Source organism: Rhodamnia argentea, chromosome 10 (genome assembly GCF_020921035.1).
Source record: "Rhodamnia argentea isolate NSW1041297 chromosome 10, ASM2092103v1, whole genome shotgun sequence".
Taxonomy (NCBI): Eukaryota; Viridiplantae; Streptophyta; class Magnoliopsida; order Myrtales; family Myrtaceae; genus Rhodamnia; species Rhodamnia argentea.
This window is the reverse complement of record NC_063159.1, coordinates 2100850-2116433: the sequence shown is the minus strand read 5'-3', so window position 1 is coordinate 2116433 and position 15584 is coordinate 2100850. Positions and strand designations below refer to the sequence as shown.

General features: G+C 39.5%; 2 protein-coding genes across 7 annotated transcripts; both read left to right on the top strand.

Moving 5' to 3' along the window:
• The first annotated feature begins 305 nt into the window (after positions 1–305).
• Positions 306–11898, top strand: LOC115739856 (kinetochore-associated protein KNL-2 homolog). Of its 6 annotated transcripts, XR_004015294.2 has the most exons (14): positions 306–456; positions 544–629; positions 1270–1426; positions 1896–2022; positions 2508–2615; positions 2774–2995; positions 3238–3354; positions 3529–3750; positions 3871–3950; positions 4714–4759; positions 5400–5458; positions 5751–5802; positions 11453–11531; positions 11721–11898. XR_004015294.2 is itself a non-coding variant. In XM_048271223.1 (13 exons), the coding sequence occupies exons 1-13, from the start codon at positions 385–387 to the stop codon at positions 11479–11481; spliced, it is 1317 nt and encodes a 438-aa protein (XP_048127180.1). In that variant the 5' UTR covers positions 306–384; the 3' UTR covers positions 11482–11898. The 6 variants fall into 6 exon arrangements, 5 of the variants coding, with proteins under 5 accessions (XP_048127180.1, XP_048127181.1, XP_030529005.1 ...); XM_048271223.1 differs by having other exon boundaries at positions 3238–3316; positions 3551–3750; positions 11453–11898; XM_048271224.1 differs by having other exon boundaries at positions 3682–3750; positions 11453–11898.
• A 2884-nt stretch (positions 11899–14782) lies between these two features.
• Positions 14783–15330, top strand: LOC115739860 (histone H4). Its single transcript, XM_030673149.2, has one exon. The coding sequence runs from the start codon at positions 14847–14849 to the stop codon at positions 15156–15158; it is 312 nt and encodes a 103-aa protein (XP_030529009.1). The 5' UTR covers positions 14783–14846; the 3' UTR covers positions 15159–15330.
• Positions 15331–15584: the final 254 nt, after the last annotated feature.

Below are 15584 nucleotides of genomic sequence, written 5' to 3'. Positions count from 1 at the left end.
TAATAATTATAATTAAATTTTAAAATTTGTCGAATTGATACGATCGAGTCCTTCGATTAATTTTATCTATTTAGATTAATCAAAATTACTGATGTAGCTTTTTTTTTTTTTTAAATTTCTACGTGATGATGACATGGCTAAAATATAATCATAAAGCTGAAAATAATCATTTTGGCCTAAATTATATTTTCATTAGCCAAAATATTAGTCAAATGAAATTAGAACATTCGAAACCCCCACCCCCCGGGGCCGAAGGCATGCCCTTGCCGTGAAAAATAACAAGTTATAAAAAGTGAACTAAAAAGAATATGAGAAAAGGATATCTGGTATGATGATGGTCTGGTGAAACTGCAGCAACAGGCAACGGTCGCTTCGCTTCCTTCCATGGCGTCGACCTCCGACCCTTCAAGATCACCCGGCAACAATGACTTCTCAGCGTCTCGCTTCAGGAAAACAGTGAGTGCTCAAACTCTCTCTCTCTCTCTCTCTCTCCTCTCTCTTCCAACTTCTCCTGATTTTTCTTCCTCGCATTTCGTCGAGTAGGTTTGCCTCTACGATTGGTGGTTGACACAGGCTGCAGATGATTCTCAGGAAAAAACCCTGGCTGTTTCTGGCTTCGCTTCACCCAGGTAAGCATTGACATTGATCTGCTAGGGTTCTTCTTCCGTTCGTGTAAAATTTTCGCCTTTGAAGGAAAAAAACAGAGCTTTCCCATGGATTAGAGGTTTTTTTGGGAGAAATCTAGTCAATTTGGGCCGAACATCGGAAAATATGATCCTGTAGACACCAATCCATCGAAAAGCTCCCTTTAATTGAGACAAATACAACCTTGGTCTTTCATGTCTGAAAGTGTTTTGACAATGCGATGGCAAGATAACTGTTGGGGCTGGGGATTTGTGTTGTATCATCATGATCATGTTCGTGCCGGTTATTCAATTCATTGGCTGAATATTAGAAAGTTGGTGCGGTATAATGATAAATTGTTTGTTTATTTTATAAAAGTTTCTCAGAATTTGCCGAGCCGTGTCTGTTTTGAGTTAGTTGTATTGGTGTGCTATTAATTTGGGTTTCTCCTATCCAAGTTGACTCATTGTTTGAGTCATGTTCTTGTATCGTATAGAAAGATGCCACACCTATTAGCTAGGACTACATCTTCAGGTAGTCATTGTTGTCCTCGTGACTTAGGCTCTCAATGAGACTTCTCTGTTGGCATTTACTTTATTTTTGTGGTGTAGCAATTCCATGAGCTCAGAGGACTTTTTACTCCAGGCAACAATCTGTTCAACAAGTGGTTCGAGTGTTCAAGTCGGCTCCAATCACCAAAAGATATGATTTTTCAACTCTTGAAACAGCGGATGGTGTTTGTGTTGTGGTTTCTGGATTGATAAATAAGTCGCGTACTTCAGAAAGTGGTTTCTCATCTGAGGTTTGTGAGTCTCTTGCTATATTCCTGCCCGCACAGTCTCTATCAGTCAGCATATATATAACTAGCTTCTCAGAGCAACAACCATTGTTTTTAGGCTTAATTAAGCTTTAAGAATCTATGAATTGCAGAGGATATTACCACCCCAATCTAGTTTGAGCTCTCGGGCCTTGACCATGGAAAACTTGACATGGGCAAATATCAATTGCTGTCAAAAGTGGTCGGGTTCAAAATGAAAGAAAAGTAAAAAAGTCATCACATGGTGACCTGTTCACAAATGTGGAAGGATTCTGAACAAGCTGTTGTGAGCCGCTCTTAAATCCACTTTTAATGCTGAACTTTAGCTGTTATAGGGGAAAAATGTTTGAATGGATTCGAGATTTGTTTGTCCTTTGGGCAGTCATCTTACTATTTGATTATGTCATCTCATTGCAATTTCATATGTAATATTCGAAATTTATGCTCTTTGTAGATTTTCAATCATTTTGTGTTTGGATTTCCTCCTAATTGGGAAGATTGTGCTTTAAAATGCTTGGAGAAAGAAGAGAAGATAGTTTCGAGGCCGGGAAACAAATCTTCCGATTTATCAACATCGAGAGGTATATAAGCAACACAATTTTACTAAATTAACTTTCATATGTTAGGCAGTGTGGTTTTACTTGATGACATGTTGCTCCAAAGTGTTTGTGCCTTCTCAACTAGAAATTTTAGACTTGTTTGATGTATATTTTTCTCCAACTTTTTGTGTTTGGGATGTCTCCATTTGACTGATAGGAACCTTAGTTTGGGTGAAAGAACTCCAGGAAAATACAATATAGGCAATAGTTTATGAGCACAATGTACAACTTCACAACATCTGTTCTCCAAAATGCTGAGATCTGCTGCAGTAATGTGGATCCAATGCTTCCAAATTTGGCATTGATGGGATTTCAAGTAATTAGTGGTTGAGGCACTCTCTTATTGCAAATCAGTGTGTAGAGCATTCTTGTTTATTTATACTTTGCTCAAGATGAAAAATTTGCAGTTGTCTAGGAAGTCTGGGGAGATTGTTTTGGTTTGCTGATGTCCTCCTGACCATTTACAGGTGGGAAAAGAAAAAGTGAAATACATGAAGCTAACTCGATTAGGAATGCACCTTTCAAAAGAGTTACCAGATCGGGAAGCAAATCTTCTGCTTTATCAGGTTCAAGAGGTATACATGCATGTCTAGTTTGCCTGAGTTAACGGCAATATATATGGGAGAAATTTCCATCCATCAAAAGCTACTTCAAGGTTTCCATATCATCGGAAGTTAAAATATGGTACTTCTGGACAGTTTTTATCTTCACTGACTGCTGCTATGGATTGCAGACTATTGCGGCCCGGATGAAAGAATTTCAGACAAATGCAAAAGGGATACTAATGCAAATAAGCATGATGCACAACTTCAGAATGATTTTTCTCCTGAAAATGCTAAAAGTCACCTCAATAGTCTGGACCCAGATCTTCCTAATGTGGAAGTTGAAGGAACACAAGAAAATCATCTTTCTGCAGCTCTGGATGAGTCTAAACTGTACTCTCCTCAAAAGACAGGTGCTGAAACTTTTGGTGTTCAAACGGCGTATGATGACTATTAATCATTCATGTTGAAGGCATTTTCAGGAATAATAGTTAAGCATCTATTGATATGGTTGAAGTGTTGTCTAATTGCTAATCAATATCTGGAACATTCTTGTTGATTTATACCTTTTCTAAGATGGTAATCTAATTTGTAGTTGTCATTTAGGAATTCTGGGAAGATTGTTTCAGTTTGCTGATGCCCTAAACATTTGCAGGTGGGAAGAGAATAGGTAAAGGAGATGAAGATAACTCTTTGACGAATGCAACTATTGTTACCAACAGAAGAGTTACCAGATTGGGAAGCAAATCTGTTGCTTTATCAAGTTCAAGAGGTATACATGCACGTCTAGTTTGCTGGAAATAAGGAGAGACTATTTAGGAGAAACTTTTATCCATGAAATGTTATTTCATGGTTCTGATGCCATTTTAAGTTAAAAACATTACAATGACCTGATGATTATTTATCTTCATTGACTTTTAAACATGTTAACTTCTATGGATTGCAGACAGCTCTGGCCTGGATCGAAGAAGTTCAGGCAAATACAAGAGGGATGCTACTGAAAATAAGCATGATGCACAACTTCCAAATGATTTTTCTCCTCAAAATACCGAAAGTTGCCTTTCTGTGCTGGAATCTAATCTTCTTAATGCTGAAGTAGAAGGAACACAAGATAGTCGTTGTTCTGCAGCTGTTGATGAGTCTAAAATGTACTCTCCTCAAAAGACAGGTATTGGAACAATTTTGGTGTTTTGATTGCATAGGATGGATTTTGATAGTTGCTAGTAAGTTTGGGAGTCAAAATGTTTTATTGCTAGTTTGACAGTTATCTAACAAGTTAGGATTGCAGGTGGGAAGGGAAAAGGCAATGTCAATAAAAACACTTTTTGTGGGGAACCGATCACGTTTAAAACTCCTACAGGCTCCCAAGTAAGTGCTCTCAGCCGCTGATTCTGTCAATAGTGTTCGAGTGGTTTAGGAAGAGTTTCATCTTTTGCCGCTTCACCTTTATAATATCGAAAATTCTCAGTTTCCGTGTACAATATTGAGAACCTGCAGTGGGTTTTTAGTGAACATGGATGTAGTAATACTATGAAATGCCCCCTAGATTGATTTTCGAACTGAGGAGAAGTGTCATTAAGCTGATTATCTTGTCAACCGGGAGAGATTGCTGAGATTTTTTAGTTTTACCTGTAAGCTTTATTAACAGTGGTAGGTGATTAAGTGTTAATGCCTTTGGCCACATTTTCTGGATATATTTTCACTCCTTGTCTTTGCCTTTTCCTCCCAGACCTTAGCCTTCCAATTGAACTCGCTGTTTTGACACAACATTTAAATTTATGAGATACTCCAAACTAATTCGAAAAGCTTTTGAAGAGGATGGAAAATATAGCACATAAAACATGCTGATACTTGACTTGTCAGCCTACATGCATATGTGATTTGTGGGGGGAATTAGGTATGAATCTATTTAGTTTTTACTCATTTGAACTTAGGGCTGTCTTTGCCTGCCTTTATTATCAGTTTATATGTTAACCATTATAGTATGAGTTTGGTATTTGTACACCTTTATATGGTGATCTTCTGTCCACACCCACAAGGGCATCTTCCATCATCATGCTGCTATTTCATTTGCATGTATATGGGCACTTGTTTGGTCTAAAGCTTCTTACTTTGTTTCCTGCTTGTTTAGGGAAGTTCCCTCACATCTCCGGATTCTTTCAAACGTTCTAGATCTGGTGAGCAGGCCATGTTCAAGATCTTCAATTTTGCTTTTTAGTCACTTATGGATTCAGAATAAGCAAGTATTAGTATTTAGATCCCATTATATGCATTAAAACCTTTTTTTTTAAACTTTAATGAAGATTCGACCAAAAACAAAATTAATGAAGTAATAAAAATTATATAACGATCAATACTAAAGCATTGTACATACCTGAATACATATCACCAGTTTAAATGTGAACGTGCTTTGAACTGATGGATCCATTTGTATGGAAAGAATTCCAGTGGTCTCAATACCTATCCTGTAACAGTTGGGCCTGCATTTAGCAAGCATTCAGTCAATAGCGAATTATTTTCTCATTTCAAATACACTTCTTATAAACCGCATTTTACCTTCCCAAAATGGTTACTACTACTCCCAAATCATTGGCTCATCCCATACTCTAGTTATATGTGCATTTGTCAATGCTTTGAAGTATTCAAGTGGTGACCATCTGCATGTAGCGAACATTTCAATCAATATTCAAGGATTTTGTCTATGTTTAATACAATTTTTGTGAGACACATTTTTCCTTCCCAAAATGGTCACTACTTCCAAATCATATGCTGCCGTTTTGAAAGGCTTGTAAGTCTCTTCGTCCTCTGTTTTTGCAGGAAGAATACTTTTACCCAGGTTAGAGTTCTGGCGAAATCAAGTGGCAGTTTATGCACTGGTATGTAGTATCTTTCTGATTTCTGCAGTTTCAGTTTATGTTTCTCTAGTAAGCATTGTTTTGTCCTTTCTATTGTATTATCAGCAATGAGTTGGCATAGTGGTTCAAGCAACCAATCACCCATAAATCTAAGGCAGCTGCTACGGCAGTCATGGAATTTCGTGCTGCAAATTCACCTTAAAATCTTCTTCCATCGTCTCATCAAACTGTGGAAGAACTTTTATTTGCATATTCAGTACGATTGTATCGATGGCTGTTTAAAGTTAAATAGTATTTGTTGACATTTATTTAGGACCGTGGAGTCGCTGGAGTGCAGGAAGGCCCGAGTTTAATTTTAGATCAAGGTTTGTCTCCTTAAATTCTGCAATGCAAATATTTGTTAGTGTTGTCGATAAAAGAGAGATCACTTTATTTCTGAGATAAAAAAGGAATACATATAGGCCTAGGGTTAAGCCTAGTATAATTACATAAATAACCCCCAACTTACTAATATTCTAAAGTAATAAACCCGACATTCCCCCTCAAGTTGAAGCGTACATATAAAAAAGTCCTAACTTATGACAAATATATCAAACTCGTCCCCGTCGAAAAGGCTTGATGAAAATGTTTGCTAGTTGCTCTCCAGAACGTGTGTGCACCAACCTTATGTCTCCATAGTTCACCTTTTCTCGAACAAAATGTCAATCCACCTCTATATGTTTCGTTCACTCGTGAAACACTTGATTGCTAGCAATATGAATAGCAGATCGATTATCATAACAAAGAGTAGATGATCCGTTCGTAGATAGTCCAATCTCGGCTAACAACATACGAACCCATTGAAGTTTACCCGTAACATTAGCCATAGCACGATACTCTACCTCTACACTTGATTGAGAATTAACATATTGCTTCTTACTTTTCCATGTCACAAGATTACCACCAAGAAAGACACAAGATCCCGAAGCGGACAGGCGATCCGTAGGGCAACTAGCCCAATCTGCATTAGAATATTATTTCACCTCCAAAGGCTCAAGGTTAGAATAACCAGCTATACGAAGATGACCCCGATTATGAAAAACAATTCCTTGACCTAGAGCTCTCTTCAAATACCAAACAATTTGTAGAGCGGCTTGCCAACGAGTAGTACGAGGAGAGCTCATAAATTGATTCACCACGCTAACAGCAAATGAAATATCCGGACAAATAATGGTAAGATAATTTAACTTGCCTACTAACCGGCGATACTTCTACGTATTATGAAGTTCTTCGTGTTCATTATCAAGCCTCATTCCGGGGTTCATAGGTGTGTCACCAGGCTTAGCATCATGTAAGCCAACCTCTTTAAAAATGTCGAGTATACTTTCGCTAGGAGAGAGCAATATCGCCATTAGCATAGGCAACTTCGATGCCAAGAAAATATCAAAGACGACCTAGATCTTAGTGTTAAACTCCTATAGAAACCGCTCTAGTCGTTGTATAACTTCCCGTGACAATGATATCATCAACATAGATAACAAAAATAACACACCCTTTCGAAGATGACATACTAAATATTGAGTAATCCACATTGCACCAATGCATGCCAAAAGTGATAACTGCGTCACAGAAACGACCAAACCAAGCACGAGAAGATTGCTTAAGTCTATAAAGAGCTTTTTGCAACCGGCGCACCTTCTTCCCCCGAGCAACAAACTCGGGTGGTTGCTCCATATATACTTCCTCGTGAAGGTCACCATGAAAGAATGGGTTTTTGACATCACGTTGATGAAGAGTCCACCGAGACCGAGCAACCAAGGAAATAACGATACGAACGTAAGGAATTTTGGCTACTGGAGAAAAAGTCTCATCATTGTCAATACCATAAGTCCGTGTATAGCCCTTTGCCACAAGACATGCTTTCAAGCATTCAACTAAACCATCCGAATGGTGTTTGACAATAAAGACCTAGCAACAGCCTACTAATTATTTATTAGCGGGCAATGGAACTAGCTCCCAAGTCTTATTATGATGTAATGCAGCCATCTCGTCTTCCATAGCACGAGCCCAACTTAGAGGGGTCAAAGCCTCCCGCACACTACTCGGCACATACACATATGCAAGGAATGAAAAGATAGACATTTGAGAACTTAAATTATGGTAAGATACAAAATTAGAAAGAGGATACCAAGACCGAGTACGGTAAGCAATAGGAGAACCGATAGGAGTTGGTGGAAGAGGATCGGAAGCTTGCATTGGAGGTGGTGGTGATGGAACGCTCGTTGTTGGAGATGTATGGCCCCAAATAGGGCGAGGACCACGTGTATAGACTCGAAGAGGAGTCGGTGCTAGTGATCCCGGATTTTGTGGAGCATCATTAGAATTATCGGACGGTGGCCCTAGCCGAGACGTAGGTGCTTAGGGTGGCAGAAAATTCATGGTTAATGGTGCCCGAGGATGAACATCGCCAAAAAACACTTGGTCCTCAAAGAAAGTCACATCGGCAAAAATATACTCTTGAAGACAAGCGGGACTATAATAAATACACCCTTTTTGGGTACGGGAGCAACCCACGAATATACATTTTTCAGCACGAGGGGATAGTTTGTCCAACCCAAGAGACAAAGAATGAACAAAACATACGCATCCAAAAATACAAGGACGAACGCACCATAAAGGGACGATCGAATGAAGAAGAGCATGAGGAATAGCTCCTTTCAACACGGAGGACGAAAGACGAAAGACGACTAATAAGATGACATGCTATAAAAAGAGCATAGCTCTTGAGGGACTTAGGCATATGAGCGTGAAGAAGTAGACAATGTGTAACATCCAACAAATTACGGTTCTTACGTTCAGCAATTCCATTTTGTTGCAAAGTGTGAGTACAAGAACGCCGATGTAAAATACCATTAGATTCAAGAAATGGAATGAAGGTAGAAGAAGAAAAGTATTCACGAGCATTGTCTATACGCATATACTTAACGGAATAATCATATTGAGTACGAACTTCATCATAAACCAGGCGGAAAGAATGAAAAACTTCAATACAATCTTTGATTAAATATAACCGAGTTGTGGAGTACAATCATCAATAAAGGTGACAAAATAACGAAGACCAAATGAAGACTCTTGACTAGGACTATACACATCGAAGTGGATTAACTCGAATGGTTGGGAAGCACGTCTCAAAACACGAAGTGAAAAAGACACCCTATGGTGTTTGCCCAACTCATTCCACAATTAAACCGAAGACCTAAACTAGGCACAAAAGGAAAACGTCGTAGTACGTCCGCTAATGTATGACTAGGGCAACAATGTAATTGATAAGGATCATTCACATCTTTATTCTAAACTGTTGTAGCAAAGCAAATAATCTCGGGGTCCAAGATGTATGATCCACCAGCATCACGCCCACCACCTATTCGGCGGCCAGCCTTCCGATCCCGAAGAACACATGAAGACGAAAAAAAGATAATATCGCAATCAAGATTACGAGTAATAGAATTGATAGATAATAGATTGTAAGAGAAGCGTGTAATATAGTAAACAAAAGGTAAGGAGACAGAGGAACTCATTGATACACAACCCGTACCAGTTACTTTGGACTAAGAACCATTTGCTAAGGTGATCGACGTAGAAGGAACGGACGAAGTGGATGTGAGAGGATGAGAATCACTAGTCATATGATGAATGGCACCCGAATCAATAATCCAAGGACCAAGAGCATTATCTTGGACAGTAGATAAGTAGGATCATTGTGCTGTGCTAAAATAGCAGTGGGACCACAGACAACACCACTCGCACTCTATTGTGCTCTGACCAACTTATCATATTTTGCACGAGTCAAGTTTACTGTACCCTATCCAGAAGAGGGTCCATGTGAAGGAGTCCAAGACTTAGTATCAATAGAGGCATGTAAACCTCGCAGCTCGGGATGGAGGTCATAACAATTGATAGCATGTCCAGAAAGCCGGCAATGAGTGCAAAAAACGGTTACCTCGACCGCCACCATGAACTCCTCTAGAAGCATTATTGTCACCACCACGAATGACATCTTGGCCCCGAAAGCCACGACCACGACCACGTTAAGAGCTATTAGAGCTCCAATGTCCATGACCACGAGTCCCTTGACCTCCGCAAGCCACCATAGCACTACCGTCTAACGTTGCTGAAGTCTTGGGATTGGAAGTATAGCGAGCAGCCCCGAGAATATACTTCTTCAATGTAAGAGAGAGTGCTCTAAGAGATAAGTTGTTGTCGAAGGGCATTGTGATTTGGACCAAGACCGCAGAGAAAGAGCACGTTCATCATGTCTGCTTCTCGTTGCTACATTTGAGTAAGCGTGGTAGCCGGAGAAAAATAAAGATTTGAGACGCCGATACAAAGATGCAAAACGAGCATAATACTCTGCCAACCCAGCGTCACCAATTTTTGCTTTAAATAAAGCCTCCCCACTTATCACGAACTCGACTCATATTATTCTGTCCGAAATACGGTAAAACGCACTTTGTCCATGCTTCACGGGCTGTCGCACAATCCATGAAAAGATAACGAACGGATTCAACCATACTTCCCCATAAGAGTGTACGCAAAGTAGCATCAACAAACTTCCATTCTTCTAGACTAGTCAAATCTTCATGTGGTTCTTCTTCAAACCATCTAGACTGGAGATTGCAATAAATAAAGGTCGAAAGAGCCATTGACTAACAAGGATAATTGGTACCTTCCAATTTGACTAATATATTGTGTAAACCTGTCATACTATGATATGGATAAAAAAATCCTGAACTCGAAGAAGCACTAAGGGGCCAAACCTAAAACAATAGATGGAGAACTCGATGAATCATTAGACATCTCCACAAACTACTAATCAATAATTACTGGGAACTTGACCCGTATGTAATCAAATAGCACACACATCAACTGCTATATGATTTCTTCGAGTATCCACAAATCTCAATATCCGCACATATCACTTCAAATTCAGAATACCAAATTCAGAAATTAACACATCTCATTCCAAATTCAGAGATCTGGGTTCGTATCAAATTCAACAACTCAGGCAGCCACATCAAAATACCAAATTCACAAACTCAGCAGCCAAACCAAATTCACCACATACACCAAATTCAACTGCGACAAATTCAGAATACCCTTCGCAGCAACACTATTCACTTCCAAATTCCCAGCAGCCACACTGAAATCACAAAATCCTCAGTTATAATAGCAAAATCAGCAAATTCAGTGACCACCAGTGGGGATCGCACCTAATTAGCTTCACTTCGATTTCAAAAAATCGACAAACAGTACGTGAACATATCAGTTTCACTTAAAAAAAATATCCACATGACAGTCAAGCCTCAGAAATTCCCCTGAAGAACTACCATTCGTGAGGAAAAAATCAGAGACTCCCTGTGGCAAAGCACATCAGAGCACAGGGGAGGCCTGAGGTGAGTGAATCAGGCTTGAACATCACTAAACTGCGCTAGATGACTTGTGGCAACACCAGAACTGGGCTTGCCTGCAGTGGGCGACGCCGGGCCTGAGGTCGCCGGATCTGGGGTTGCCTGGTCTGCAGTTGCCTGGCCTGGGCGACGTCAATCAACCCCTGATTTGGAGTTGCCTGGCCTGGGCGACAACAGTCGATCCCTAATTTGATGGTCTGCAGTGGTATTTGGTGGTCGTCGGTGGTGGTTATTAATTCTAGGTTTCAGATCTTAATCATGCTCGAAGAAAGAGGTTAATTGTGTTCTGATACCATGTTGTCGATAAAAGAGAGATCACTTTATTTCTGAGATAAAAAAGGAGTACATATAGGCTTAGGGTTAAGCCTAATATAATTACATATATAACCCCCAACTTGCTAATATTCTAAAGTAATAAACCCAACAGTTACTTTGGCTACTCCTCTTCCCAAATGGTCGGATGAAATGGTTTTTCTAAGTCACTGTTTTAGTGATGCTTATTTTGCTTATTGACCTATCGGGTCCTGATATGACCTTCCTCTAATCGTATTTATAATATCATGCATGGGAAGACTTCTCCGTTCCTGTGAGAAATAGGATGTTCTTTAAGTTTTTATTCCCAGTCCAACGGCTCTTCCAGGTCCTCGGTAAAATTATCTTCTGTATCAGATCAAATGGACAATGTCATTTGAAGGATGGATAGAAATGCGTAGTGTGAAATTGTAATGTTGTCCTCTGTCCAAGTCTAGTCAAGTAGAAAGTCTAGTTTGTTTCTTTTTTTAGTTTTTCTCCCTGACGCTTACCCCACGTTGCTGATAAAATGGATATGATGCCAGGTTCAAATTCATCTTGACTAAGATGGGGGACAGAGATTGAGCCTGCATCAATATTAACAAGTCTTGCCGAAAGTCGACGTTGTTCTCTTACAATGATTTTGTAGATTGGAATGTATCTAAGCAGGTGGAGTTCTTTTTTGTATCTCAATGCTCGTGAACAAGCTGTATATGAGACATACCATAACCGCTTTTATTCAAGTCTGATGCACAAACCAAACCAGAAGCGCGTGTTTTGGGGCTTTCTGCTAAACAATGCTGTCTTTTGAGTCCATACTGATGCAGAGAATCACACCCGTGCGCTATGATTTGTTCGGGTTTTCTTGTTTTTGATGACTATTATAAGCATGACCCTTGATTCAAAATTGACATTTTGTACGGCGTTCACTTGAAGGCCGTGACTTTTATTTTTTTACCATTTGAGTGCCATAAATTAAAACAAAAATGTTCATTTAGTTGACATAACTTTCAATTAATCACTAAAATGCCAAAATTTTTCAAAATCGTTTACTCAAGTATTGGAAATCTGATTGGCATAGCATTTGTGATAAACATTTTTAAAAAGTTACGACACTCAAGTGATCGGGTATAAAGTTATGGCACTTAAGTAAGCGTTGTTCATAAATAATGGCACTTAAGTGATTGGAAAAAAATGTTATTGCATTCGAGTGAACGCCATACGAAAGTTGTAGCACTTATATTGTTCTTTTTCGGGACAGATGGGATGTAGAAAAAAAGTCCTGGTTTTGGGGTTAGGCAAGCGCGAAGAACCATTGTGAAGATACAAATTTTGAAGATACGCTTGGTAAAAATGCATAAATTTCAACCAAGATCAAAAGCATTACCCCAATCTCACTGACTTTTACAACCATAGAATGCGGGGCGATTGTGCAACTTCTTGCGATAATGCTTCCTTCTTTTCATTTATTGTCTTGTTTCTATCCTCAATTTCATTAACTTTGCACGCATTTTTTCCGCTCGCGAGAAAAGAACAGGTTTGCGCAGGCCCATCTTTCGCGGACTAACCGAGGTTTTCGAGTCTGAAAATAAAGTGCGGAATTCGACTGCTGCTCCTTGGCTTGTAAATCAAGTCTTGGAACACTTGATCAATTACCTTGTTAGTTTGCTGGCCATCTTGTTTTTTTCTTTTTTTTCACATGATGCATATATGAGTGAAATTTCCATAGCATCTCTCCACCATATATCAGCCATAATTTGCGTCAAACCCAGCTTGAATTTTTTTTTCAACCAAAAGCATTTATTTATTGGAAAAATGAATGATTTTGTGAATATTTTCTTGAAAATAATTACTTATATTGCTAACAAACATGAATGAATGAAATATATTTTTATTGTTCACAAAGATATTTAAGTTTAAATTATTATCGATAGCGAAAATACATTTTATTTGACTAATTATTTTAAGACATGCAAGTAATCATTCTTAATAAAATATTTTTCAAATCTATAATTTTTCGCGAAATAACCAAAGCCTAGATATATAAAAACATACCTCCAATTTTTAAAACTATAAGTTTCATACCTCGCTTTAGCAATATTGGACATCTATTTACAATCTTGCCCCTCTTTCCCGTAATACCGTAACCACAAACGCCAACCACATATGTGTGTGTGTGTGTTTGGTTTTTTTCCAATAATCAATAGACGAAAATTGCAATGTCAGAAAGATTTTGAGGAAATTATTTAAAAAATCCAAAATTAATTGCACTTATTTCAATTCGCCCCTAAACCTTTTAATTTTGTCAATTGAATCATAAACATTTTCATATTTTGTCAATTAAGTCTATCTAATCAATTTGGTAGGAAATGGCTTACATAGACGTTGGTCATTCTATATGACACGGCCTATAATAACATAGGCATGCTTAATAATTGTTTGAATGTTATAAGTTATTTTATTTTTTCTTTTCTTTTCTGTACTTTTATTTTTTAGACCGAGGGCCAGCAAGGATTGCCGCCCAACCCTTGCCGGCCATGGGCATGGGTTGCGACTCCCTCACCTAGCCTAGGCAAGGATTGCCGGCCAACCCTTGCCGGCCACGGGCGAGGGTGGGGACGTCCTCACGTGGCCTAGATCCGGCAAGGGTGTCGCAACCCACGCCCATTGACTAGAGTAAAGCAAAAAAAAAAAAAATTAACCAAAAAAAATAATAAGTTGTATAAAATGTCCACATTAGTGTTGATCATATTACGTAAGACGACCGACGTCTACGTTAGCAGTTTCTTTGATTGACAAAATATTTTGTCAATTGATTTAAGTGTAATAATTTTAAGGTCTTTTAAGTAATTGGCCCGAGAGATTTTTCAATTTGAGGTCACTCCTTATATTGTTTCGCGTTATACAAAACATTTACTTGATGCGAAAGAAAGAGGATACTTCTTTTATTCCGACAAGAAACAACGTAGCAATAAAAAAAAGTCAGATTATCCCAGCAATTGATACTAGTTTTGGGGACATAAACCCCTTCAGAAAAGGAAACATAGGGAAAGTTCGAAAGTTTTCTTCCTTCTCGTCCCCTTCCACCCTCCCAGAAATTAATATAAAAACTTTATCAAACTGCAAATTGTAATCTAGTTTTGTTTGGTTTCAAGTTGAGCCAATCACCTCCAAGTTAATCGAAAATGATATATTGACTTATGCAAATGGGAAATAAAAAACAAAAAAAAAAAGTTATGTTAATTACATCAAATTATAATATTTTTTTTTCTCTCAAAATGTTTTGTGTGTTCTTCTTTAAATTAATATTTGACTTTGAATTCTGAAGCTAAAGGGAAACGGTATTCATTTCCAAGTGTGCTTAAATTATTCCAAATAGTGGCAAAAAACGCTTATATTTTCCCGGCGAGGCCACGTCTGCATTCAGCATCCTCGAAAAGCCGAGAGGACCCAATCAGCTCCATTCCCAGCAGGTGCCACGGATTGACAACGTCTAGCCGTCCGATGACAAACTGATCCAACAGCTCACGTTTCCCCTTCCTCACGAGCTCCGTATTCTTCACAGCGCCATCGCGCAGTGTGTCTCCCTCCCTATAAAAAACTCTCTCTCTCTCCTCTTCATTCCCTAAGAAAAATTCCATATCTCCTTAGCATCTTGATCGATCGCCGCCATGTCGGGCCGTGGGAAGGGAGGCAAGGGGCTGGGCAAGGGAGGGGCGAAGCGGCACAGGAAGGTCCTCCGCGACAACATCCAGGGCATCACCAAGCCGGCCATTCGCCGCCTGGCCCGCCGCGGCGGCGTCAAGCGCATAAGCGGCCTCATCTACGAGGAGACCCGCGGCGTCCTCAAGATCTTCCTCGAGAACGTCATCCGCGACGCCGTCACCTACACCGAGCACGCCCGCCGCAAGACCGTCACCGCCATGGACGTCGTCTACGCCCTCAAGAGGCAGGGCAGGACTCTCTATGGCTTCGGCGGTTGATTTTGTTTTGGGGGGTGGTGTTTCGCTTCGATGCGCCTGTCGTTGAATTGGGTAGTTTGTTGTGGATGGTTGCGGCGCTCTAGCGTTAGGGCTTTTGATTTGGTTTGGAATTGAAGTACCGTGTAATGTGAATACTTGGATCGATGCAATGAGAAGTTAGCTTTCGCATTGAGCAGTCTCTCCGTTGAATCTGTTTCGCAACGTTCCTCTTCGCTTTAATTCGTTCGTACTGTGCTGATTGTTACTCATGACTGTTTACCCGTCTCTGTTGAAATCGTTAATCGTGGCAAAGCTGAATCGGCTCGTCTTTTCTCGCATTTCTGCAAGTTCGCCATTGCTGGAGCGTCTCTTGCTTGCTCCGTGCTCCACGGGTGGGCAAATATTGTGCCCCACTGTTTTACCAGTCATGCAGCTCTGTAAACACGA

Bases quoted from the DNA above. Each gene is read 5' to 3' on its own strand.
- LOC115739856 (XM_030673144.2), top strand. From the start codon at position 385: ATGGCGTCGACCTCCGACCCTTCAAGATCACCCGGCAACAATGACTTC. The intron at 3,355-3,528 runs GTATACATGCAC...TATGGATTGCAG, and splicing joins TGCTTTATCAAGTTCAAGAG to ACAGCTCTGGCCTGGATCGA. The intron at 3,751-3,870 runs GTATTGGAACAA...TTAGGATTGCAG, and splicing joins GTACTCTCCTCAAAAGACAG to GTGGGAAGGGAAAAGGCAAT.
- LOC115739860 (XM_030673149.2), top strand. From the start codon at position 14,847: ATGTCGGGCCGTGGGAAGGGAGGCAAGGGGCTGGGCAAGGGAGGGGCG.